Source organism: Pseudorca crassidens, chromosome X (genome assembly GCF_039906515.1).
Source record: "Pseudorca crassidens isolate mPseCra1 chromosome X, mPseCra1.hap1, whole genome shotgun sequence".
In the NCBI taxonomy this organism is placed as follows: Eukaryota; Metazoa; Chordata; class Mammalia; order Artiodactyla; family Delphinidae; genus Pseudorca; species Pseudorca crassidens.
In genome coordinates this window covers 89,832,120-89,858,056 of record NC_090317.1, presented here as the reverse complement: position 1 = coordinate 89,858,056, position 25,937 = coordinate 89,832,120, and the positions used below count along the sequence as shown (strand labels likewise).

The following is a 25,937-nucleotide window of genomic DNA, read 5'->3' as shown; positions in this document are numbered from 1 at the left end:
GAGACCAGTAACACCATGCCCCGTAAGTCATGACAACCAAAAATGTATCCAGACTTTGCCCAATGTTCCTGGGGACAAAGTCCCCCCTGGTTAAGAACCACTGAGTTGGAGAAAGAATTTTTAGATATAATGCAAAAACGCACAGTCCATAGAAGAAAAAAAATGATGAATTGTTATTTTTATAAAAATGTAAAACTAGGGACTTCCCTGGTGGTCCAATGGTTAAGACTCCACACTCCCAGTGCAGGGGGCATGTGTTTGATCCCTGTTTTGGGAACTAAGATCCTGCATGCTGCATGGCGTGGCCTAAAAAATAAATAAATAAAATGGAAAACTTCTCCTCTGAAAGATATTGTTGAGAGAATGAAAAGACAAACTATGGATTGGCAGAAGATATTTCTAAATCATATATCTGACAAAGAATTTGGATCCAGGATATCTAAAGAATTCTGAAAACTCAACAATAAGTAAATGAAAAACACAATTACAAAAGAGAGAAAAGAATTTGCAGCCATTTTACCAAAGAGGATTTAAGTATGACAAATAAGCACATAAAAAGATGTTCAACATCATTAGCTATTAGGGAAAAGCTATGATGAGGTATCACTAAACACCTATTAGAATGGCTAAAATAAAAATTACTGAATTCCAAGAGCTGGTGAAGATGTGGAGCAAGTGGAACTTTCCAAGCATTGCTGGTTTGGATGCAAAATGGTACAGCAACTATGGAAAATAATTTGGAAGTTTCTTATCAAGTTAAACACGATTTTACCATATAATCCAGCAATCACACTCCTGGGTATTTATCCTAGAGAAGTGGATACAATAACCTGGATATGAATGTTCATAACAGCTTTATTCATAATTGCCAAAAACTGGAAACAACTTGAAGGTCCTTCAATGGCTAAATGGATAAACAAACTGGTAGATCAATACAATGGAATGCTATTCAGCAATAAACAGAACAAACTGTTGATCACAAAACAACAGAAGAACCTCAAAGGCATTATGCTGAGTTAAAGAAGCTTGCCTCAAAAGGTTACATATTCTATGACATTCATTCCTTAAACTATAAGGATGGAAAAATAGATCAGTGGTTAGAGGTAGGGTTAAGGTGTAGCTATAAAGGAATGATATAAAGGAGATTAATGGGATAGTGGAAACTTCTGTATCCTGGTAGTGGTGGTGGTTACATGAATATCTACATGTGTTAAAATTCATTGAATTATACACCAAAAGAAAAAAAAGCAATTTTATCATATGATAATTTAAAAAACAGACAAGTTCAATTCTGATGGTACTTTACTAGCTTTATAGGATGTAGTCTAAACTTCTTAGCAGGAATTACAGGGCCCACCCTGGTGGTAGCTCCTCAGAAATAGGGCTGTTTCCCTCATAAAGCATAAGAATGTTGTTTTTATGGAGGTAGACTGTGGTCCTGAAGGTCACAACTGTTTTGTCTCTAAGTAAGAGACAGTTTTTAGTATTGGAAAGTCGAGGATTTAGAATATCTGAGTTCTCACACTGGTGTAGCATTTTGTGGAATCCTGGTCTAGTACAGCCTCAGTTGCCTCCCTATTAAATGTGACAAATAACTGGTTCCCTCAGGGTCACTATTAGTAGGGCAGAAATTGAACCACTTTCAATCCCAGGCCTAGCCAATTTTGCATCTGAACAGAACACTCCTTCCCACTTCAACCTTTATGGAAGGGAGAGGAGTATGTGATGTATGGTTTAGGGGAGCAGATTGTATTGTCGAACGTTTTTCGAGGTACTTTTTGCATGTATGCATCTAGTTAGCAATCTGGGTTGTACTCTACCTCAGTTCTCCTCCCCTGTAACTAATTCATTTCATTGGAATCTGGATCCTGCAGAGAGTTGGCTTCTAAAACAAATACAGTGGCAGGTATTCCCCCATAGGATTGTCCTGAGTTGTTTCAGGTTTTAGAACTTTTTGTAGCAGCCCTTTCAGTGTTATGATCACCCTGATGGAGAGTCTTAGTTTGTGCTGCTGCTGTTCCCCACCCCTCGCCACCTGCCATCCCTACATGCATGTGGCTTGTTTAGAGCTTGGATGACAACCCAAGCCCACTCCCCATTTCCACCACCATTCAACTCCTCCCATGCTGAGGTAAATGATGAGACACTGGTGTTGATTATATTTATCCATTTATTAAAATACTTTAAGAAGCAAAACTTTATTAACTTTGAAGACTGGTGTTCCATTTTGTGGGGAGGAGGAATAGGCACACTTTGTGGACCTTTTCTTTCTGCTTTTTCCTGTTACCCCATAACTACCCCAGTTTCCTCCCCCAGTCAGCCCCTGGCCCTGCTGCTTACTTGCAGGGGTCTCTGAGGAAACAAAACAAACAAAAAAACAGATTAAAGATTAGCAGACAAGTAGACAAATGCAATTCCACAAACCATAAAGCCAATCAAGGTCCTTTACAGGATGGAATGGTGCTAATGGGTTTGGTTGTTTTGGTATTAGTTTCTACTTCTTATGAAATTAAAATTCTTCTACTTGTGTCCTGAGGGAAGATGACATTAACCCCAACTGTTTCTTCTGATCAACTTTAACCTAATTTATTAAATTGAAAATGTCTTCCTTATTCTTCCCTTGCCCCTTTAGACAAAACACAGGCCCTTTTCCGGTGAGGTGAATGATAGCTGCTGACCTCCTGTAGTATTGACACCAAAAGCAGATGATGGCAGTCCAAATCCACTGGCATTCTCCTTCCCCACTGTTCTTCTTGCTAGGAATTGCCCATTCAATCAGTCCCTCAGAAAGTGCTCCAAAGATGCAACCAAACCCCAGAACTTTGGCTCTTGATGTCAACTTTGAACATAATTGAGATGGATATTTGGTGTCTGGTCCCACCACCTGAACAATTATATTACTGCAAGTAGTTAACCATGAAGTCCTGAAAGGAGCTTATGCTTCCAGAGGATGGGCCACCTCCCTTGAGAAAGAGATCACCACTTCTTGCTTTGTTTTCAAGCTAGTATGTGCAAAAACAAGTGCTCAGCAAAGCTGTCTTCCTTGTTTTGGGAAACAACTGGTAACTAAGCAGTTTAGGAGGTAACCAAGGGATTTAGCAAGCCACACCTGCTCTTGGGCCTCATCCCCTATCAATTCTGCTCCATGAGTTGACTCCAGCCTCCAATCTTAGTGGTTTCATTCAATATCATTCTGATTCAGGGTGGGAGGATAGGGTAGGTAAAAGGGAATCCAGATGGTACAACAGAGCAAGAGTAGCATTACAACATACAAAGATGGATAGTAAGTCAGCAAAGTAAACACAAGAGATGGAGTACTATTACAGTTTACTGTCATTGGTGATAAAAATAATTACAAGACACAGCCCTGCTTAGGCACTGCCAAGTAAAAGCTACCCTCTCCCAGGACTTCCTTTTGTTTCCTAAAATTTGCTCATTTGGAAATTTTTCATTTTGAAAAAGGCTCTTCTGAAAAATATGCAACTTGGTTCCCAACTCTGTGAGTGAACGTGTGTGCAGCTGTTAATGTGTGCAGCCACGGAGGAGCCAAGTTGGGCTGCAACGGTGACCTTATTGATTTGATCTAATACCTCCTCCTGGGAAGAAAGAGTAATACGGAGAAAGCCAAAGACACAGCAACAGCACATTCCCCACTTAAGTACATACAGTAAGTTAACATATTCTGATGCTTAAATAAGTTTTAAATGTTTTCTCTCAATGTTTTTCCATTAACTTTCTTCCCTAGTTGTAGAGCTAGGACATTTTTGTTTGTTTGGCACAGCAGTCAGACGTCTGGGGACTATCCCCTTGTTAGTATTTTTCTCCTCACCCCTGCAGAGGTGGAACACAGGTGGCTGGTTTAAGTGGGCTAGGCTGGTGGAGTTCCAGAGTTGAGAACCAGTGCTTAGAGTTGGATTGTGCACCTCGATAAACCAGCGATTGGACTGAGTCAGGTAATTGAGCACGCTAAGTTTTTCTGAGAAGTAGGGAGAGGCCAGTTTCCTGGCTTTCTGTTGATAAATGGGAAGGGACACTTACTCAAAGGTATAAGTTGAGGGTGGGTGGGGATACAAGGCAGACATGAGAGAACCCCTGGAGAAATACTGGAGTTTGATTAGATTTGCCTGACTGGGCGCAGGCATTCAAAAAAATGCTAATTGGGATCTGGAGCAATTTTGGCCTGGTTTGTTTTCATGAGAAATTTGGAAGAAGAACCATGGGAGAAGCAGAAGCTTTTAGCCTCCATTTTCCCAGGGTCATGTTCTTTCTGGTCACTTTGAATGTCCCTCTGTACTCAAGGGAAAGGAGCAAGAAGGGAGATTCAAAAGTGATTTGGGGACTTAACCAACAGCCTGCCCAGAAGATGCAGGCCAAGATGGAGCTTGTGGGGAAGGGCCTAGGCTGTGACTTGATTGTCAGGCAGTCCTTAGCTCAGACATCTGAGTCACAGAGCTCAAGGCCTGGTTGCTCCATATAGTGTTTATTGGGGAAGGGGACAGCACAGGTTGGGCAGTTGCTGATGTAGAGTCCAGGACAGATAGAGCGAAAAAGGCAGCATGCCAGCTTAGCCCCCTTCTCTAGGGCATTGGTGTTTTTGTTCCCCTTTCTGTGGCCTGGCTCAGAATTTTAAGGGGGCATCAGAATCAGCTGGGCCATAGGTAGATCCCAGCCACTTCTAAGACACTGAAAATGCACCAAAAGATTAGAAGCTCCACCAAGAACTAGGGCAGTTGGTAGAGGCATATGTGTGTGTAGGGTAATGGGGGTGGAGGATGGGATCAGGGTGGGGAGGGATTCCTGGGTTAGCACAATAAATTATAGGGTCATTTAGAGGTCGAGTTGTATTTTCAGTTCTTAAAAATATATATATATATATATTTTTATATATATACATCTTTATATGTCTCTATACATAACTATACTGCAGCACAGCAGCAAAACATTTAGTTTAAAAATCCAGCAAGAATGCAGGCAAACACTCCATGGAGGCATGCAGGCTAGGATCAAGGCAGTAGGAAGGGAGCCTGTATGGTTGCCATAGGGGTGAGTTCCAACCAATGGGCCCACCCAGCCACCAGAGCACCACCTGGACATGTGCAAAGACATACATGCGCACATGGAAAAACAGAAAGGGTTTGCAGAGAGAGCAGTCACCACAAGAAAAGATTTCACATGGTCATTGTAAGAGGCAAGTGGACAAGCCCCCAGGACCTAGTTCTCATCTTAATAGGCCAACTAGGAGAGGCCTTCTGAAGTCACAAGTTGCAATTGACAGGGATTGGGGGAGAAACACCACCAAGCCTGGCTGTCCTGACCCCTCTCCTCATCTCCCTGAGAGTATTTCTTTCATTCATTCCCTAGCATCAACAGTTTCTCTGCCAGTCAGAGAAAAACATTCCCCAACTCCCTGAAAAGGTGAACTCCCTTGAATCTTTTGTAGATCCCAGGCCATTCACAAAAAGCTTAGTTCAATTAAATACTGTAGTTGCTCAAGATGCACGAAGAGAAGGAGAACTGAACAAGACAACTCGGAACAAGAATCTTTGGCCAATGAGAAAATGTAAACCTCTAAGGAGACCTGATTGAGTCCAGGAAAAAAATGTATTAGCGTAAAGAATTGGAGGATCTTTCTTGGTGGTGCTCATGTTTGTTCTGAAATAATTTAGTCTAGGCTGTATTGAGGTTTCAAGAGTTTTTAGTAGAATCCTAAATGTTGTGAGTTCTCCTTCCAGCTTTCAAGGGTTATAGTTGAGATCCTGATGGTGTTGGAGGATCATCATCTTTTGCTTCATCTTCATGATGTCTGCGGTGCCACAAATTTCCTTTATAGAAAAAAAGCAAGTATAGAAATAATGAGGTTAGCACATTGCCAGATGCCTAAATTTATGGATGCTAAAGAGAGCAAAGAGTCCTTTAGGAGACAGACTGGTTTGTTCCTATTGTACCAACCATTTTTAAACCACCTTAGAAAACCAGCTGATGTCATGCAAGCCAAACACAAATGGGATGAGTTCTCAGAACCTGATAATCCATGAAACTGCTATTGACCCTTTCAGAGTCTTCAGAAAGACTCTCAAGCACCATGGGTCTCCCAACTGGCAGATTCTTAGGGACTCAAACCAGTTGGACCAAACATAACTTGGTCCAGGAGATTCTCTCTTGGCATCTGTATGAAGTCTCAGTTCCTCAAAAAACAAAACAAACTGCCACCCTCCATCCCTTTCCCCCCATCTCAAGCTTCCAGGTCATCTAGGCTCAGAATTTAGGAGAGACGATTGACATCAGAATTGGCATAGCCGACAATTCTAAGGGAACCTTCTTTTGAGCCCCACTGATATATCAAGAACATTTAAGTCCAATTCTGAAGAAGGGGTGGAACCAAAATTCAAATAATGAAACAAATTTTGCATTTCCAGGGATTTACTATAACAGATAAAGAATAAGAGTGTTTAGATAGGTCGTGGAACCTGTTCCTGACCCTGTAGGTGCCCAGCACTGACACCCCCAACCCATCTCAAATAATAGTGCTTTCTGGAGCAGGACCAAAAGCTTGTAGTTGTATTTGACTGGGAAATAGATCTAAATATGACTGTTTTGCCATACTTTATCCACTGAGGAAAGGAATGGGTCAAGCAGAAAGGTACTGGCTGTTCTCATTTTTCTCTTCAGCTGTTTATATCACAGAGATCACAAAGCAAGGTTGCCTCTCAGGTTCTCTCCCTGTCAGTATCCATATATCACTTTCTTTTTTTTTTTAAGGAGCTTTTTTTTCTTTTTCTTTTTTCTTTTTGGTGTACCGTGTGGCATGCGGGATCTTAGTTCCCCAACCAGTGATCGAACCCGTGACCCTGCAGTGGAACTGTGGAGTCCTAACCACTGGACAGCCAGGGAATTCCCTCCATATCACTTTCTAACTCACACCTTGTCCAAGAGACTGCTTGGCATCCCCTAAGGTTGGCTCCCAGCCGGCCACCTCCTCCATCACCACCATACCCGTGCACATTTCTAATGTGAGCTTCAGGTCTTTGGGAAGTACCCAGGCTGCTGGGGAATCCTTTATGACCTCGATGCCTGTGGGAGAAACTTACCAATAAAGCCCTGGATGCCTTGGCCTGATTTAGGTTTGTCTTCCTTTTCTGGCTTCTTCTTTCCCAATTTGGGGAACTTAACTTTCAATCCGAGGCTTCTACTCTCAGTATCTGAAGACTTTTCCTGGCAAACCACAACAAGAGGAAGGTCAAAATGTTAGTTGCCTAATAGTCAGAAACAATTCCTAGAGGCCTGGCAAGGTGGTGAACGAGGATGCTGCAAGAAGCAGGCAGCTATCTATACCTGCTATCTATCCAGGTATGGGAGATACCCCTACTCACTAGTCTTGTGCCCTAGAAGGCATCTGATCTTTACCAAGATCCTACTCTGTGCCAGGTACTTTGCTAAAAGCTTTAATAAATGATCTCATGTTAATAAATGCTCTTCTGAATTGCCTTTCAGAAGAAACCTAAAGGAAGGGCACAGGACCTTCCCTTGGAACCAAAGCTTTGGAAAGTCCAATAAATAATTGACTCTCATTCTGCTTTTCCCCACCAAAGTGGATCTGCGCCTTCTGTGGCCTTAAGGTGAGCAAGTTTGGTATCAAGTGAAAGAGCAACATCTTCCTGTCTTTCTTTCAATCTATTCTGCCCTTCTTTAGAGCCTCACTTCTTCATCTTTATGGAAATGCTGAAGTCCAGAAAAGAGATTATGCCCAGGCCAGGCAGACTCCCATATTGAGACCTCAGAGCATGGACTGTTTGCTTCATTTCTCTCAATATCCAGTCTGTTTGCCTAGGTCAGGAGCTTGGTGCAAGATAGCTGAACTGAGTAAGAATGGGGTGCTACAAGAGTGTGCTTCCTTTTCTGCATAACAGCATGTTTTTCTTCCCCAGGGGGCTACTGGTCAAGAGCAGCAAAAGCATATGAGAAAGTTATTAAATCCTTTAAGACCTAAATTTGCCTATGGCTTTTTCTCTTAAATGGTAGCCCAATTGCTGCACTAGTCCAAACATGCTTGTATGGCTTGCTCACATGCATATAACTGGTGTATGAAGCCAGAAAACAGGCAAATGAGTAGGAGAACCAAGTATTCCTACAGGTTGAAGTGAGCAGTTCCATGGCGGAGAAATTTAAAGAAAAACCCTGTCAGACCGTAAAAGGTATAATTTACCTGGTGGTAGGTGGACATCTTTGAGTCATTTGATTTATGAAATGGGACTATTTTTCAATCTCAGGAGAGCACTCAGAATTGTCAAAAAATGATGACATCCCCACAGCTATATTATAGCCACAGCTGCCATGCTTGATTTTCTTTTAAGCCACACACCTGCTAGGGGAAAGCATTGAGATAGCCTACTTTCCTCCCAGAGTGGGAGGGACAGAAAGCAGCAAGGAGAGGTGATATTTGGTAGATTTAACCACCAGTATGGCCTGGGCACCAACCATTTAGAACAGATGTTGGCTGTAAACACCTGGTATTGGCCATAATGGTATGTACCAGACAAAATTCAGTCCCAGCAGCAGGTACTGAGCACGGGAGGGGAATTGCAGCCAGGAGAAAGGCACAGAAAAAGACCATTCTTGCTTATTCTCTCCCAATCTTCTGATACAGAGTGCTTCTTCTTTCTGGTTATGTTCTCATGGTCATCTAGTTTTTCAGTGTGCCTTCTGCCTTGTCCTGTATACTTATGGTGAGGAGATGGGAGGAGGAGGCTCCATTGAACTCAAGCTGAAAGCCACTACTGGCCTCCCTATGCTACATCAGTCACTGTGTCCTGGCCCACACCGGAAGGCAAAGCACCAAGGAAGAATCCCTCTTCCCCTTTATTTCCCAATCCACAGGTCACATACCTCTGGAGAAAGGATTGAATTAATCCAGTCAATCTCAGATAGCTTTTCAAACTCCTTATTCATGGCATCCAGGGAAGTTTGCAGTGTGGCCTCATACTCAGCATTTCTCAGCTGGTGAAGACAGGAAAAAGAGTGAGTATCCAATGCTAAGCACCCTACCTTCATAGACTCTTGCCTTCTCCCCAGCTCCCAGTCCCTGCTAGTGGCCATGAGACCACAGTGTGCCAACTTATATCTCCTTTGGCTCATGGTGTCGGTGGAAAGTATAGCCAGCTCTTTACTTTCTCAATAGGGAGATCCAGGAGACAACCAGACAGTGATGCTTTCCTTAGGGCTTGGTGTGCTCACAGTTTGGCAAGCAGAGAGGCCCTTTGACCACTATCAATTAATGCTGAAGTTGTACCCCTACAGCTTAGGGTCCAGGATAAGGGTCCTACCCTTGACCCTCAAGCCCCTGGAGACACCCAAGTGCCCCCCTAATAATAGCTACCAATTTTTGAGCAAATACTATATGCCAGGCACTGTGCATACATAGTTTCATTCCATCTTCCCAATAGCTTGATAATACCTTACAAAGTACTATTGTTCTCATTTTATAGGTGGGAAAACAGACTCAAAGAAGTTTAGTGCTCAAGATCACATGACTAGACAGAAACCCAGATCTATTCAACTCTATAGCCTACCCTCTACACCACACCATTCCAGAAAGGGTATGTGGGGTGGCCAGATGCTGGGGTGGGGGGAATCTTTATTACACAGTTACCATAATTTAAAGGCTACTTTGTGAAGCAAGGGGAGGGCTAGAGAGAGATTGGCTCAAATTTTCCCTTCCTGGCAAAGAGGGTCTGCCTCCCCAGGCTGTGCTTTTAGCCCCTAGCTATTCACTCTTAGTGAATGATGGCTTGTCCCATGGGTTTAGGAAACAAAGCTCAAGCATTCCCTAGTAACCCCCAGCACCCACAGGATGAACTCTGTATGCTCCATGGGAGAGTTAAAATAGATTATTCTGGGACCATCTCCAACTCAGAAGAACCAAGTTCTAAACCAACAACATAAGTGAGATAGTTCATGTTCCATTAAATAGTGAGCTGGGAGAACAGATGCATGCTGATATCATCAGCTCTGACACGCTTTCCAGCCCACCTACTTTGGCTTCATCTCTCCTCTCTGGCATGTGCTCTACTTTCAGTCTGGCACTTATGTAGCTTCTTGCTGTGCATGGGCCAGCCTTAAGTGGAACCCTGCTGTCTGTCACAAATGGGTGACAGGTGAATGAGCGAGGGATGGGATTGGAGGTTATGACCAATCAGGATGGGATATGAGAGGGGAACAAGTCATGTTGTCAAATAATCTCTTGCTTTTGCTTTACAACGAATGATTTAGGACAGTACGGAGTAGCCCGGATGCACAGGACACGTGTGTGTACATGGTGGTGGGACGGGGAACAGTGGTGTCAAGTAGAAATGGCCATCACTTCAAGATAAGGGGGAAAGGGGCAGGGATTCTTAGGGGCATACTTACCAGCAGTGCTCAAAAGGGATTTGATAGTCAAACCCAAAACCACAGAGAAGAAAGAGGAATTGGGGTCTTAGAAAATGATTCCTAATCATAATAGAAGAGGAATAAAATGGCTTCCTAATGACTTCCTATTTGGCACCTAGAGACTCGGGCTCTGAAAAATAGTATATGGTTGGGCCTGAATCTTATGCTCTGTTCTCTTGTCCTTCTGGCTTCAATAGAGACCTTGTTCAGGACTCTTCTCTGAGATAAATGTGCAAACTGACTCAGGGGACTTTGTTACTCACTTCCTGGTTTCTGTTCTAACATCACTAAGCCAGTTTGCCACATAAGGGAAGTGGGAGTTACTGGGTGGGATTTTCTTCATCAAAAGGCTACATCCCGGGCTTCCCTGGTGGTGCAGTGGTTGAGAGTCCGCCTGCCGATGCAGGGGACACGGGTTCGTGCCCCGGTCTGGGAAGATCCCACATGCCGCGGAGCGGCTGGGCCCGTGAGCCATGGCTGCTGAGCCTGCGCGTCCAGAGCCTGTGCTCCACAACGGGAGAGGCCACAACAGTGAGAGGCCCGCGTACCGCAAAAAAAAAAAAAAAAAAAAAAAAAAAAAAGGCTACATCCCTCTCCCAACACTGACTGTTCTCCTCCTTCAAGGGGAGGAATAACAACATTCAAATGAAATAAGCCTGGACTTCCCCGGTGGTGCAGTGGTTAAGAATCTGCCTGCCAATGCAGGGGACATGGGTTTGAGCCTCGGTCCGGGAAGATCCCACAAGCCGCGGAGCAACTAAGCCTGTGTGCCACAACTACTGAGGCTGCATGCTGCAACTACTGAAGCCTGCATGCCTAGAGCCCATGCTCCACAAGAAGAGAAGCCACCGCAATGAGAAGCCTGTGCACCGTAATGAAGAGTAGCCCCCACTCGCCACAACTAGAGAAAGCCTGTATGCAGCAACAAAGACTCAATGCAGCCAAAATAAATAAATAAAATAAGAATAAATTTTTAAAAATGAAATAAGCCTTACATCCATGCCACCTCTATGATATGGCCTTTCTGGAGATACATGGTCATTCTTAGCAGCCGTTTGCACCCAGGTCTCGTTTGGATGTGTGTATGTGTGTGTGTGGGTCCTTACCAGGTTCTATATTAAGTATGATATGTGCTCAATTTGGGTTGTTGGCTGGCACAAACCAATTTTCATGACCCCATGAGCCTCAAGAAATCCTGAGTGGCAATAAGAGGCCAAGCTCCCATATTTCCTGCTGCCCAAATTGGCAAGGCCATTTAGCTCTGCCTATATATAGAAGGTACTTCTGTTGCTGTCGCTGAAGGCTGAAAGACTCTAGCCTGGGGCTCAGATGCTGGGACAGCCTGGCCTGACTGCCTTAACCACTCTTCCACCTGTGCAGTGTGCCAGTTAGATGTGCAAATGGAAAGGGGGAAGTGGCTGCACTTCTTGCAAAAATCAACTCAGAGGCCCCTCTTCAAATAAACCTTAATTAGATGAGAGGCAGAACAGTACCTTCCTAGGGGCCTTAGCAGCAAACCTAAAGTGGAGTAGTCATGATCAGTTGACTCATTAAAGCACACTCACCAGGTGTGCCTATGGGCTTTGCATTATGAGAAACAGCAACTCTTCCTGTAGCTCAAAAACTGAGCCTCAGTCCATTTTCCCTAACACTAATAAAATCTACCATCTGTCAAGCTGCTAGGAAGAGCTAGGCACATAATATACAGTAGTTTGTTTAATCCTCACAACAACCTGGATAGGTAGAGATTTTAATTCCTATTTTGTAGGTAGGGAAACTGAGATCCAGAGAGGTGAAGTTACCTCACGTACCTACTGTTATGGATTCATTTGTGTCCCCTCCAAAAAGATATCTTGAAATCCTAACCCTCAGTACCTCAATTTTTTGGAAATAGGGTCATTGCATATGTAATTATTAAGATGGGATCATTGGTCTGGTCTGGACTCTGGAGTAGGGTGGGCCCTGATCCGGTAAGACTGGTATCCTTTAAGGAGATGGCCATGGGAAGACAGAGAGACACAGGGAGAGCACCATGTGAATATGGAGGATTGGAGTAATGCATCTACAAGCCAAGGAACACAGCAAAGATTGCCAGCAAGTCACCAGAAGCTAGGAAGAGGCAAGGAAGGATTTCCCTACAGGTTTCAGAAGGAACATGGCCCTGCTGACACCTTGATTTCAGGCTTCTAGCCTACAGAACTGTGAGACAATAAAGTTCTGTTGTCCTAAGTCACCCAGGTTTTAGTACTTTGTTACAGCAGCCTTAGGAAACTAATATAGCTAGTAATGGGCAGATTTGGGATTTGAACTCAGAGACCCCCAACTTTCCCCACTATTCCTTACTGTCTTTCCACATGGTGAGAGACGTATGTGGAAACTTGGGAGATGCAGAGCAGCTCAAAAGAGCTCACCCTTTTCTACTGAAACTATATGAGGTATGATGAGAAAACGCTGCTTTTGCTTGGCCTAGTCTGGACCCAAGAGACATTTGCCAAAGGAGATAGACTTTTCTTCAAGGATATGGTAGTCCCTATAGATTCGCATAACTTATAAAGTGACACGATCAATGACAACTCTGGGTGAAGATGACACAGCAGGGACTGCCAGGTAAGCACCTGGCCAAAATGCTCCTACATGTCTTGCAATGCTCTAGAACCAAGCACAGGCTGTGACCAAATTCAGATGGGATACTTTGCCCTCCCTGTTCCAACCCCATCCACTCACCAAGTTTTCATCCAGGAAAGCTTTGGTGTCATCGTAGAGCCCTTTAAGACTAAATGTAACATCTACTGCATCATTTCTGGTTAGAGTCTGAGAGGAGAAGAAAGGAAAAGAAAGGAAGGGAAAGGACAAAGACAGAGGAGTTGTTGGTTAGTAAGCATGCAGCTGGCTTCTCTGTGGGAGGGTAGGAGCAGGCTAGTAGGATGTGGCTATAAGTGAAAAAGTAATATTCACAATATAGCACAACTAGTAGTTCAGCATGGGCACCAACCAGTCAAAACTGATGCCAGCTATCAACTACCAGTACAGCTGTATTGGTGTGTTGTATGCTGTGGCACAGCACAACTTGGCATTTGGCATCACTGATTGAGTGCTATGGGTATAGGGAAACAGGGAATATGCAAACTAGATAGTAAGTTTGAGGCCACTTGTTGCCACTAGGCTGAAGCCACCTTTCCCATGGTACATGAAGTTAGGCCTAACCATCTGTCTTCTTGAAACTCCAGGCCTGGAGCTCCAGGCCTCTTCCAACTAAGATCCGGCCCCAAATAAATAGGTAACCTACATTTTAGGAGGCCCTGACCCTGTATGTGGCCCTTTTGTATTGTTTGCCTAGCACTAAAGTTACTTTTTAAAAGCATCACTTAAAAATCTTCTGCCAGTGGGTAAAGTCACAGGATGGCACATTTAACATCAAGAATCTAATCTAGACCTTCCCCACGAGAGGAAAACCAAGGCAGCCTGGAGCACAAGTTTCAATGACAAGTGTCACCTTAACAGGTTATATAGGGATCCTCCTGGAATGAGGAAGGGCCTAAGCCAAGTTCCTCTCCATTCTCAGGCTATTTCTCCTTGAGGCCAGTGTGGTAGATAGCTATCAGGCTGATGAAATCTGCTATGGGATTCTCCCAGTAACCACTCTGGACCAGTAACCATTCTCCCAGCAACCATTCTCCCAGTAACAAGTCAAACAATATCTGCCTCCCCCTCTACTCTATCCATCAGTTTCCTGCCATGTCATTTGCCCAGTTTCTCTACCCAGCCTCCAGCTCCCCTTCCTTCCCTTTCCTATTTGGTTTGACTCCTTTCCTTCATCTGCCGCTTCCCCCCTTACCTCAATGGGAGTGCAGGAAGCTGCACCTGCCTCATTGCTACTGTCTTGGTTGTAAAATATATCATTCAGGATGTTAGCACTGGCATTCACAGAATCCATGAGGACAGACACATGCTGGTGGACCTTACTCAGGTCAGTAAGTCTGTAATAAAGCAAGGACAGATAAATGAGTCTAGAGTTCTGAAGGATGTCTGGCCTGAGGTGCTGGTGAGGGTTGGGATTAAGGGTAAATTGTATTCTTTACTCTCTCCTGTTATTTCTTCTCATTTCTAGGGAGCCACCTATGCCAGAAAATGTTTCTACTCTTCTCTAGCTATTCACTTTTGTCCATCCTTGTCTCACCAGAATTAGATACTGGGTGCTTTGGGAGAGTGGGAGGCTAGAATAGAGGAAGGAGCTGACTCCAGAAACTCTAAGGCCCTCCTGATATTTAAGGGCAAGGATAAGCATTTTTAGTCCTGTTGGGTCTGGGGCAGCAAGAGGAGATCAAAATTTATCTCTGGGCCTAATGGTAGAGGTCCAAGCTGGCTTACTGCTGACCACAAAGACTATTTCCTACCTAGAATGTCAGAGTCCCTGTCAATCCTCAGAGCTCTGAGCAATACTCCTTTCTGAGGCCAGGCTCTCCAGTAGCCAATAGATACAAGTTGGCTTCTTCTCCCTATCTCTTCTTGGGATTCCCAGCCCTGTATATGGGCCAGTCCACTTACCTGCTGATGAGGTTTTCTGCAAGCTGAGCTAAGTGCTGCATCTGGGCATACTCCTCATCAGAGAGGCTATCTTGAGATTCCTGGGAGTCCAGCTGGGGTTGAGAGGCAGCCTGGATTTCAGAATGCTTGCACTTCCACATTTTCATTGAGTTCTCAAAGTCCTGGCGATAAAGACAGTGGCAGAGCCTAAAGATTGCTGTAGCTAAGACGGCATGTGACAGATCTGTGAGCCTGATATTTGTGGGTACTGTGGGGAAAGGGGAAAGAGGGCCTCATCCATTCCCCCGTACACCTATCTCCACACCCATACATCTGTCCAACATTTTATTCAATGTCTCTTTCATACTAAGCAGTTTTAGTTTTTTGTTGTTGCTGTCGTTGTTGCTGTTACCATGCCAAGTCTTGGGACAACATACTTGAATCAGACAGATGTCTGCCTTCCAGAAGCTCCTATAGGTAGGTATCATGACCAATAAGAAAGTGGAGCCCTTTTCAGCTCCCTTCTTTGCTAAATCTAGGCAATATATTCTGATGGATTTTAGAGCTAGACATATCTCATTTAATTTTGAATTGTGCTTCTGTCATTGACTAGTTGTGTTACTTTTAGCAAAGTATTTAACCTCTCTGGTCCTCATTTTCCTCACCTATAAAATGGAAATAAGTGTATCTACCTCATAGGATTGTTGAGAGGACCTACTTGAGAGAATATATGTAAAGTGCCCAACACAAAGTAGGTAGCTTATAAACTAGACATCGCATCCCTTCTCTATTGCTGTGTCTATGGACTGTCCACAGGCCAGAGTGGAAGAAAGCCTCTAAGCATTGAACATCTGATTAATAATGGCTCCTTTCTAGCTTTAGGTGGTTTAGCTGAGGTGAGTGACATTTGTGAATGCAGTATTTTAAGACGCCTTAGAGGAACCTAAAGACCATATTCAATGAAGACTGTCTTGTTGAAGGGAGCAGATTTCTCCATAACCACCTGAGGCCTTTAACTCTGTGCAGTGGAGGGAGGAGTACAACTTTGTAGAAAACTACAGAAGGGAGCTTCTTGTCTCACTCTCTTGGACAGTGCTTTGCAAGTGTCTATGTATATCAGAATGTCTCAGGGAGCTTGTCTGCAAATGCAAGTTCCCAGGAAATACCCATCTCCATTCTGATGCAGTGGGCCTGTGTGGGGCCCAGGAATGTGCATTTCTAACAAGCACCCAAGGTGACTCTGAGATAAGTATTATGCAGACCTCTCTTTAAGGAATTCTGCCTGACTGGAAGTATTCAGTACTCAAGTGATAGCTATAGATGAGACAACGTAGGAGCCCCAGATGAGCCTTTCCCTTCTTACCCGATCTCTTGTCAGCATCTGGGCAGTGTTCTTGTATCTAATCTTGATAAGGCCTGGCCTCTGAACCCAGGCCTCCCCATCCACCTGCACTGGGATACCTTCTTCACCATCGATGGTTATCATCACCTCACGGCACTGCCAGAGAAGAGGAGGAGGGAGAATGGGGGAGAAAAATGAGGTAACGACTGTAGACCAATCTGATAATCTCACAGTCATGGCCAAATGGGTATCTGAACAGGACTGGCAAAAATGTGAATCAGATTGTCCCAGGGAGGAAACACATGTTTGCTATGGGCTTTTTGCTCCTTTGGTCCCTACCACCTCTGTTTCCAACTTCAGCCAGTACCTTGCTTCCCACCAGATAACCTGCTCCCTCCACCCTGTCATTCTTATACCTGGCTAATTCCTGAGACTACCCCACATCCTGGATTGTAGCCACAGAGCTCAAACCCTTTCTGTTGCCCACCAGGCCCGTGCCTACCTGGGCGATGCGATGATGATGCAGGTTGATGATACGGGACATTGCCATCTGTACAGAACCAAAGATTGCCACTACCTCTAGCTTCCCATCATCTATCGCAGGAGCCTCATATTCCTGAGGAGGAAGAACTGTGTCACACATCTCACCCTTGAGAAACCACACCTTGCCTATCACAAGCAGGTATGCTTTGAAAGCTCCTGGTGAGAATTTTTCTAGCTAATGAAGAGTGGAGAAACTACTATATTATTAAAAGGAGAAGAAGGTGGTCAGGAAGCCAACTTGGGAAAAGGGCACTGAGATAAAAACTCAGTCCCTTTTGAGATCACAACTCTTAACTGGTTCTCTCCCTGTCCAATCTAGCATCATAAATCCCCAAGGCCAGTCCCACTGGTCTCATGGCCTTCTTGGGTGAGCTCAGATGAAAGGATTCATGGCAAATTTCTCAGGAGATTTTATTGACAGACCTCCTTAGAGAAAAGGGCATGGCCTAGGTAACCTTTCAAGGATCTTTCAAACGTGAGGAATGGAAAATTCAAAGTCCAGGCAACACCGAAGAATTTATCTGATCCTGAGGTTTTTGGTTGATTCTTGTGCTCTGGGGTGGTAATTGCCTTAAAAAAAAAAAAAAACCTCATCATACAGCTGCTGCCAATAAAGATCCCCAGCCCACCTCCTCTTCCCCTACACTCCAGTCAGTTCAACTCTCCTTTCTGATAGACTTTAGAGGGGTCAAGCCTTTCTTCCTCCCTGTTCCTTGTTCCATACTCACTGTGGTAGCTGTGCTGCTTCCCCAAAAGTTGACACCTCCAGCATAGCTGGTAATGTTGAGCACTACAATGCCTTGCAGGTTTGGCAAGGAGATGGCTTCTCCATCACACTGAAAGAAAAGAGTAGCCCTTATTGGCTGGCTCTTCAGATACCAATGTGAAGGGCCATTTACAGAGATGGGGGAAGGGCTCTGTCTTCCCTTCATGCTATTATTTTCTTATCCATAAAATGGAAATCTATCTTCATGATTTCCTACCATGAGCAATGAGTGAGGATCAGAGTCAAAGCTTGGGAAGGGGCTTCCCTGGTGGCGCAGTGGTTGAGAGTCCGCCTGCCGATGCAGGGGACGCGGGTTCGTGCCCCGGTCCGGGAAGGATCCCACGTGCCGCGGAGCGCCTGGGCCCGTGAGCTGTGGCCGCTGAGCCTGCGCGTCTGGAGCCTGTGCTCCGCAACGGGAGAGGCCACAGCAGTGAGAGGCCCGCGTACCGCAAAAAAAAAAAAAAAAAAAAAAAAAAAAAAGCTTGGGAAGAACTAAGGATATAGAGGAAAGTTGATTCCCAGGGTCATGATATTTCCTTTCTTCATGCCCAGGAAGGATCACCCTCTTTTCCACTAACCTCCAGGTGCACTCGTTCTTCCAGTTTCCTGTAAGAGCGCTGAAAAAGTTCCTTGCTTCCCAGAAGGCCATACCACATCTTGTTCTTAAGGCGGCTACTACAGGGAGATAAAGGTAGTCAGAGGGTGAATAATATAAAGATAAGTGGATGAAGAAAAGTAAGAGGAGACACCATCTTATTCGTCAAGTGCCTTCTTATAGAGAGGAGTCATGTTTAATGGTAACTGGACACAAGAGGGAATGCTAGGATAGTGTAACTGGTATCCTTATGCAAACACCAGCTGCAATGGGTTCCTGGGTCTCCTTGAGGCATCAGCATCCCATTGATTTGTCATTTTTACTTGCTTCTGATATTGGTTCAGGCTTGGAAGAGACAGGCTATATTTAGAAAGTAAGGCTCATAAAAAGCTGTGAGCATAACTGGCTAGTACACATCAGCTACCCTGGCAAGTGCCACTCTGGGAGCTCAAGATTTCAGCCACTTGGAATCAATTTCATTTGAAACATGTGGCTCTTAGACTGCAGTTTCTTTGAAGCATAACTTTTCTGGCAAAGTGGAGGGATTTCCAAGACCTGTATGTTAAACACTTAATTCAATGCTACAGAATAGAAATAAGCTTACTAGGAAGACTGTAGAGTAGGAGCCAGTGGAGAGAATATGGGACAGGCAAGGATATCAGGAGACTTGTGGTGGAGGTGGGAAGGACAAGGTCCTGTTGACTGTAGAGTCTCTGATAAAAACAGGCAGGGTACTTAACAATCACTATAAAGGCTGGATAGAATTTACTGTGAGCTTTTAAAGTACAGCCACAGAAATGAGCCACCACAGGGCGTGGGTTTTGAAACGTAAGAAGCCTAGCACATAGCACAAAATTATTTGCACTCTGTTTTAAACCATAAGTTCTCTGGGCACTTCAGTTTCCTTATCTATTAAAAATTGGAGTTTGGTTATATGGAAATGCAAAATACCTAGAACAACCAAAACAATTCTGAAAAAAGAACAAAGTTGGAGGACTTTCATCTCCCAATTTCAAAACTTACTATAAAGCTACAGTTATCAAGACAGCGCGGTGCTTGCACAGGATAGACACATAGATCAATGGAACATAGGTGAGAGTCTAGGAAAACAACCCTTACATTTAGGGTCAATTGATTTTCAACAAAGGTGCCAACACAATTCATTGGGGGAAAGGATAGTTTTAAAAGGTGGTGCTGTGGTAAATGGATATCCATGTGCAAAAAGAAGAACTCAGATTCTTACCTAATACCATATATAAAAAGTAACTCGAAACAGATCACAGACTTAAATGTAAGAGCAAACCCAAAAATTTTGGAAGAAAACAGCAAATTTTTAAGATCTTGGGTTAGGCAAAGATTTCTTAAACATGGCATCAAAAGCATGGTCTGTAAAAAAAAATTGATCGATTGGAACTCATCAAAATTCAACACTTTTGTATTTCAAAAGGGACCGTTAAAAATGAAAAGACAAGCAATAATAACAAAAAAGACAAGCAACTGGGAAGCAATATTTGCAAGACACATCTGATAAAGTACTTGTTCCTCAGCCCAGGCCTGCTCTGAGAAAGAAGTTCTGGTGGCAGGTGGGCAGGGGGTGGTGATGATGGGTGGAGGGTGTGCTTCTTTTTACTCGTAATTTAAATTTACCACAAGAACTCTGACGCTGCCTTAGTGTATGTCTGTAGCACAAAAGTACCGGAAGGTGCCAAGCAGACCAAACAAGATGGGGTAAAATCAGTAGGTCCTGGGGAACCAAGTTAGGAGCACTAAGAACCAGTAGGGCGATCTTTGATACTTTGCAGCCTTGCCAAGCAAGAACAGACCTAAAACCACTACTAGGACCTCATCAAGTTCTTGGAGACAGAACAAAGATAGGCAATTGGCTGAACTGAGTCAATGTAATCTGTTTTCAGTAACAGTAACACAGTTAGCTGAACACAGGTCAAGACTATGAAAGCAGCTCCAAGTTCAGGATGCCAGTGCAGCGTCATCACAGATCTGGTCAATATTTGGGGCAAGATATCCCACTAGACTAACCTTGGGACTAATGTGTTTTACTTCCAAAGGACGGACTCTTTCTGTTTCTTGTCTGTAAGGTAGGGGATGTGGGAATACATGTGTATATTGTGATTGTGTGTTTGTATGTAGAGAGGGGAGTTTCTTTTCCTTACTTGTATTGTCCTGGGTGTTCATCTCTTCTGGTGTTGAATTCCAGAGAAATTTTAGCATCTAGTCCAATTCCAAAATAGTTGTTCATGACACACCTTTCTTTGAAGCGTCTGAAATTAGCCAAAGGGAAGAAGAGAATAGACACTGGTGCAGGAAAGAAGTGCTGTTATCATTGGGCTGCAGACTTTATCTGCGTGATCAACAACCACTGAGAGAAGTCCCCCTCTACACTGGGCACAAGGCTTAATGTTCTTGAGAGGCACATGTAGATGTCCTATTGTGTTAACTACTAACTTGTTAGCTGTAAGAGAGGACACTCAGCCAGTTGGGCGGATTCAGTGGAATTGGGATTCATAATAAAGAAGTCATCTTTGGAGGCTGTCAGATATGAGTGGCCATTATCTTCTCCACATAAAATAAAGGGAAATAAGAGTCATTGACTTATTCTCATAAAGAAAGAAGATTTAAGTATCTCAGATAAAAATATATGATGAGAGTAAAGTCTGTATTACTGTTTCCAGAGATGTCTGAACTCCTTTGTAGCACTTTAACATCAAAGGGCAAAGTGACCATACATTTGAAGGAAAAAAAACTGTTAAAAGAGGGTAGATATATATACAACAACACAAAACCAAGCAGTTTGTTTTATTCTTCTGCATCCATCCATTAAAACCAGTGGTGTGTTGGAGCCAGTTCATACCAGTTTATGTAAGCTGATTATGCCTATAATTCCCAACTCTGCATTCAATGACATTATATCAGTAGCTTGAAATAGGCCATGATGGAAAGGTTTACACCAGGAATAAATCAGGGCTTTCCTCCCCACAGAGAGCTGGTTGTTAAACATTTTCCAGCACACCATTGATCAAAACTCATTAGGTAGGTCCATTGAGGCCTCATATATGAGCTTAATCCAATGGTAAAGTGGAAGGGAATGGGAGTTGAATATAGGAATAACTGGGAAGCTGAAGAAAACTTAAATAATTGCTAGCTGTGTCCTTCTTTTGAGTAACTGAAAATAGGTACAATTTAGCTACTTAACCACAGATTTTTTTTATTCATTACTAAACTGACCCTACATCTCTCACATGAGATTTGTCTTCCTTGACCACAGTCCAGAAATTGGGGATTCTCTAACTGATGTAACTGATTTTCTTAATGGAACTCAAAATAAGTGAATGTGATGGAACTTGGCTACTGGGAATATTCTAAAGAGGTAGGGCTATTGAGACAGATGTCTTTAGATTTGCTAGCTAGTCCCCTCAATGCCCACTTACTTCTTAGCAACTCCAATCATACTGTTAAAGGCAACAGTGAAAAACAGGTTCTTTGAAATGAAATGAAGTTGTTTTAATTAAAAAAAATAATAACAACTAACACATATAGCACCTAACTATGGGTGCCAAACACTGCCCAATGCAAGTACTTTGGATATATAAACTCAATAAATACAGCAAACCTATCTGGCAAGTTCTACAATTATCTCCATTTTATACATGAGGAAACTGAGGTTTGGTTGAATTACTTGTGTAAGGTCACACAACTAGTAAGTATAGTCAGCATTTGACTCTGGGTATCCTTAGACTATTCTCTTAACCAGAGAAAGGGAGAAGCCATAGGAAGGTTATAGGCTTAAATACTTACATAGTTTCAGGTGTAAAATATAAGTGCTCCAAATTGAGGTTATCCAGGTCTTCACTTTTGAGAGAAGATATAGAAGACAGAGTACCAAGACGAGAACCTAGACACAAAAGATGTCACCTTGGTGTCAGATACAAACAAGAAAGCCCTTCCCCCCACTTGTATTTCACCCCACTTTCTCTGTTGGAGCAGAATCAAGCTCAATGACTTTCTCCTCGATAATATTCAGGGTTCTCATTCCAAAGAGGGATCATCTTGGATGGACAGGGACTTCCACTGACAGAATAGTAAGGCTGGGCTGCTTGCTTGCTGGCAGTGAAACAGCTTCAAATCTTGGGTTTCATCAGGCCAGCCTTTTCAAAGTATCTAATGGGGTCATTACTTCTGGACATAGGCATGGGGTCTTATAGTGTGAGGTTTCTGGAGAAGAGGGAGGGATATCTACTGCAGAGTAGGATTATGGCTAAAGGAAGATGCATGAAAATACATCTTTATTCTCTGGGAACTAGAAGACAGAGATGAAGCTTAGAGTAAAGGAAGGAGAAGAGAAAGATCATTACGGTGTCTTGGGCTCATCTGGTTAATATCTTCTGAGTCATCTTCCAGGAAGAAAGTTGAACTAAAGTTCTTGACTGATATTGTCTGTCGGCTTTGCTCATCAAGAACTATAGAGAAAAAGTGGAAGGAAGGAGGGAAGGAAGGAAGGAGAGGAAGGAAAGGAAGGAAGAAAAGGAGGAAAGGAGGGAGGGAGGGTTGGTCACATTTCTTGAGCATCTCTTTTGTTCAGTTAATACCAGTCAGTGTGTGGGGAGACAAATGGAGACTCCCATTTGATCATCACATCTCCTCCATGATGCTGTTTGTGGTTTCAGCTTTCTTACAGTATTGCCATGTCTCTTCACATCCATGCCTGAGCTTTCTCTGTTTTACTTGTTACTCTTTTCCTATCGTCCAGTAAATGTGGCTGTGAGTAGAAGCTTGGGGCCAGGGGTAGGGGGAGCAGGGTGGGAAACTTTCTGTTCTTCTACCTCCATTCTCGCCTCTTTGTTAATTCATTTACTCACATGACCTTTGTTCTCAACTTAAGCCTCTAGGACCAGGCCGTTCTTTCAAGCAAATGTCTCACCAATACCCAGAATATTTGAGAAATCTCCTTTCTTTTACCAGCCTATATATTGTATAGCTCAGGTGCTCAGCCTATGCCAAAGCTCATAGGTTCAATCCCTGTGCTGCCAGGGGAGCCTTTCTCTGTCCCAGGGCCACAGGTTGCACTTCTAAATCTGATTTATGTATTGATGGAGCAGGCTGAGGATTAGTTGTGACAGGGTTATGGCTACATCAGATTGATCTGATCCCTGCTACTTGGAAACTACCTACAGAAATAGAGGCAAACTGGCTGTTTAATGATTTCACAGTGCAGAAGGGTTATTTCCTTTCTTTCTTAGAAACTTGGCTGAGGTTGTACCTAAAAGTATCAAGGCAGGAGAAGGTATTGTAGCTAAAGGTCAAAGGCCAGCCAAAAGGACTTCCCTGCTACATGGACTTCTGTTCAATTCCAATAGCTCAGGTAGAACACACTTGGTGTTATATTTTCTGATCTGTTTTTCAAAGAAGCATTGTGGAGAAGAAGTGGGAACCAAAATGTTAAAGTAAGAAGTTGGAGGAGTTGAAAGAGTTTTCTTACTGAGTTGGAAGCTTGCAGATTGTCATGAGTTATAGGAAATGGCAATCAATGCTAGAGCTGCCAGGACCACTCTCAGAGCCCTTGTGCCTGATTAATACTGTGCAAGACATGCAGAGATGAACACTATTTTCTTTCTAAAATCATCATAGGCTCAGTGGTTGGAAGGAGACAGAAGCAGGTGGAAAAAGATTCCATGGCTGGAGGTTGAAGCTGACAGACCTTTGAGCAAAGCCACTTAGCAGCTGTAATTGTTTAGGATGATTGTTAGTTCCAAAAATAAATAAGTAGCAAGAGTTGAGTGCCTGGGAGGTAGGAGGAGCCAAAGGGGCAGCTTATCAGGACTGAGGCTTTTCAAATCAGTGGAGACTGAGGATGGACTTTGGATGCTTTATGAATGCAGAATCTAGTCAAGTTTTGGTAGTGTTGTCAAATAGTAGACCCAGAGCGAGGGAGACCATTAAACTACCCACAGGAACCTTCTCTTTCCCCTGCCTCAATCACCACAACCCTGGGGCCTTTACCTTGTTCAACTTGGAATATGATGAGTTTCAAGGACTTTTGGAGATTCTGGGCCTTTGTGGCCAGCTCCAACTTGCACTTGGCTATGTGGTCTATTTGAGGGATGAAGGGCTTTCCATCTGCCTTGGCACTGTCTGCATGTGCTGTCGTACTCTTCTCAACTGCTGCATCCTCAGCAAGGATATCAATCAGGACACTGAGCTTGTCGTACATTAAGTCGCTCTATATGGGGAAGGAGACAAGGCATTGTTATGAGGGATTTGTGCCTGAAAGGACAGAATGAGGAGTCAGATGGTATGGGAGAGGTAGGGAGGGGTACTAGTTGGCTGGAAACACTGAGCATAGAAAGCTACATGTGGGGAGATGAAAGTTTAGGGAAAGAACTGCTTGGGTAGATGTGATAAGATAGCCAAAGGGTGTTAGGAGGTCGAAGAGACACTATTTGTTACAGAACAGCTGCAGGCATCAATATATGTTGCCTAGTCTTTCTCATGTCAGAGTGGCCTGTAAAATGATGTGTAATATGGCAAAACTAAGGAAAGATAAACATTTCTGGATTGGTGTTTTCATGGGCATGCTCCTATGAATGTGGATGTGGCTCTGCATGGGTGCCTGGTGTCTGCCTTTGTCTGTGTGTATGTTTGGGGGTGTACTACATGATTATGGCTTGATTCCCAGCTCCATCACTTAATAGTTTGTAAACTTAGGCAAGTCACTTAATCTATTTGTGCTTTTATATTCTAGGGTAGTTGTGAAGATTAAATAAGTTAATACATTATAAGTGCTTAGAACAGTTCCTGGCACAGAGTAAGTGCTATATAATTGTTAGCTGTTATTGTTACTGTGGTTGTTATAGAGGTGACTGTGGGTGTATTTCTAGCATGTATTTGTATGTATTTTCAAGAATGTTCTGGTATACAACCATGTGCATACATGTTGGTGTACGCTTGTGTCTCGGTGTGGACAGATGCTTGGCATATGCTTAGGTACATGGTACATGGATAAGCATGTATGGTGCCACTCTTCATTTGGTGAAAGGTGGAAGTTTGATGAGGATTTCCCCCATCAGGGAGGCTTACCAGCTGCTCCTCCTTGCTCTTTTACAATTCCCAGTGAGAGGCATATTTGCTTTTATTAAAAGTGGGGCCCTGGCACCACAAAGAGTACAAGAAAAAAGGATGGAAACTTACTTTCAAAATCACAGACTCTATTGCTGTATTGTTCTGTTTTATCCGGCTCCAGGCCTTTACAATATCAACTACAAAATCTTCCACTGCTGAGCACAGGAATCTGGAAATATAAGATAGATGACACAATGTGACATGGACCATGAGGTCCAGAGACCTTCTCTCCTATAATGTCATTAGTTTCCATCTTCCTCCTCTTCCTTCTCCCTCTCTCTTTCCTGATCTCTCCTCCCTCCCTCTCTTTGTCCCTCTCCCCCCACTCCCTCTCACCTCTTTGTTTATTCTGATTCTTCATGTGCATATGGTGAAATATGCCAGTACCTAAGAGAATTTAACTAGCATTTCTTAGCCCAAATTCCAAATTTCCAGGAAACAGAATTCAGTCAGTCCAACATGGGTCAGGATTTCACCCTGGGTCAAATCAGCTATGGTTCAAGGGCCTGGCTAATTTAGTACAAACATAATGACTTTGGGACAATGTTCCCTGTAGGGACTGTTTCTCAAAAGAGAATGTGGTAGATTTGGAAGGAACCCACCAGAGT

General features: G+C 43.5%; 1 protein-coding gene across 1 annotated transcript in view; it reads right to left on the bottom strand.

Annotated features, from left to right (window-relative positions):
• Positions 1-5,742: 5,742 nt before the first annotated feature.
• Positions 5,743-25,937, bottom strand: part of DGKK (diacylglycerol kinase kappa) — a 159,789-nt gene continuing 139,594 nt past the window's right edge. Inside the window, exons 14-28 of the mRNA XM_067723407.1 lie at positions 25,399-25,498; positions 24,211-24,430; positions 22,566-22,670; positions 22,009-22,105; positions 20,367-20,474; positions 18,179-18,275; positions 17,563-17,670; positions 16,794-16,907; positions 16,313-16,447; positions 14,971-15,131; positions 14,261-14,402; positions 13,150-13,236; positions 8,884-8,994; positions 7,089-7,212; positions 5,743-5,822 (exon numbers count right to left, since the gene is read on the bottom strand). Coding sequence (XP_067579508.1) covers positions 5,743-5,822; positions 7,089-7,212; positions 8,884-8,994; positions 13,150-13,236; positions 14,261-14,402; positions 14,971-15,131; positions 16,313-16,447; positions 16,794-16,907; positions 17,563-17,670; positions 18,179-18,275; positions 20,367-20,474; positions 22,009-22,105; positions 22,566-22,670; positions 24,211-24,430; positions 25,399-25,498 — 1,789 coding nt within the window. The remainder of the gene's footprint in view (positions 5,823-7,088; positions 7,213-8,883; positions 8,995-13,149; positions 13,237-14,260; positions 14,403-14,970; positions 15,132-16,312; positions 16,448-16,793; positions 16,908-17,562; positions 17,671-18,178; positions 18,276-20,366; positions 20,475-22,008; positions 22,106-22,565; positions 22,671-24,210; positions 24,431-25,398; positions 25,499-25,937) is intronic.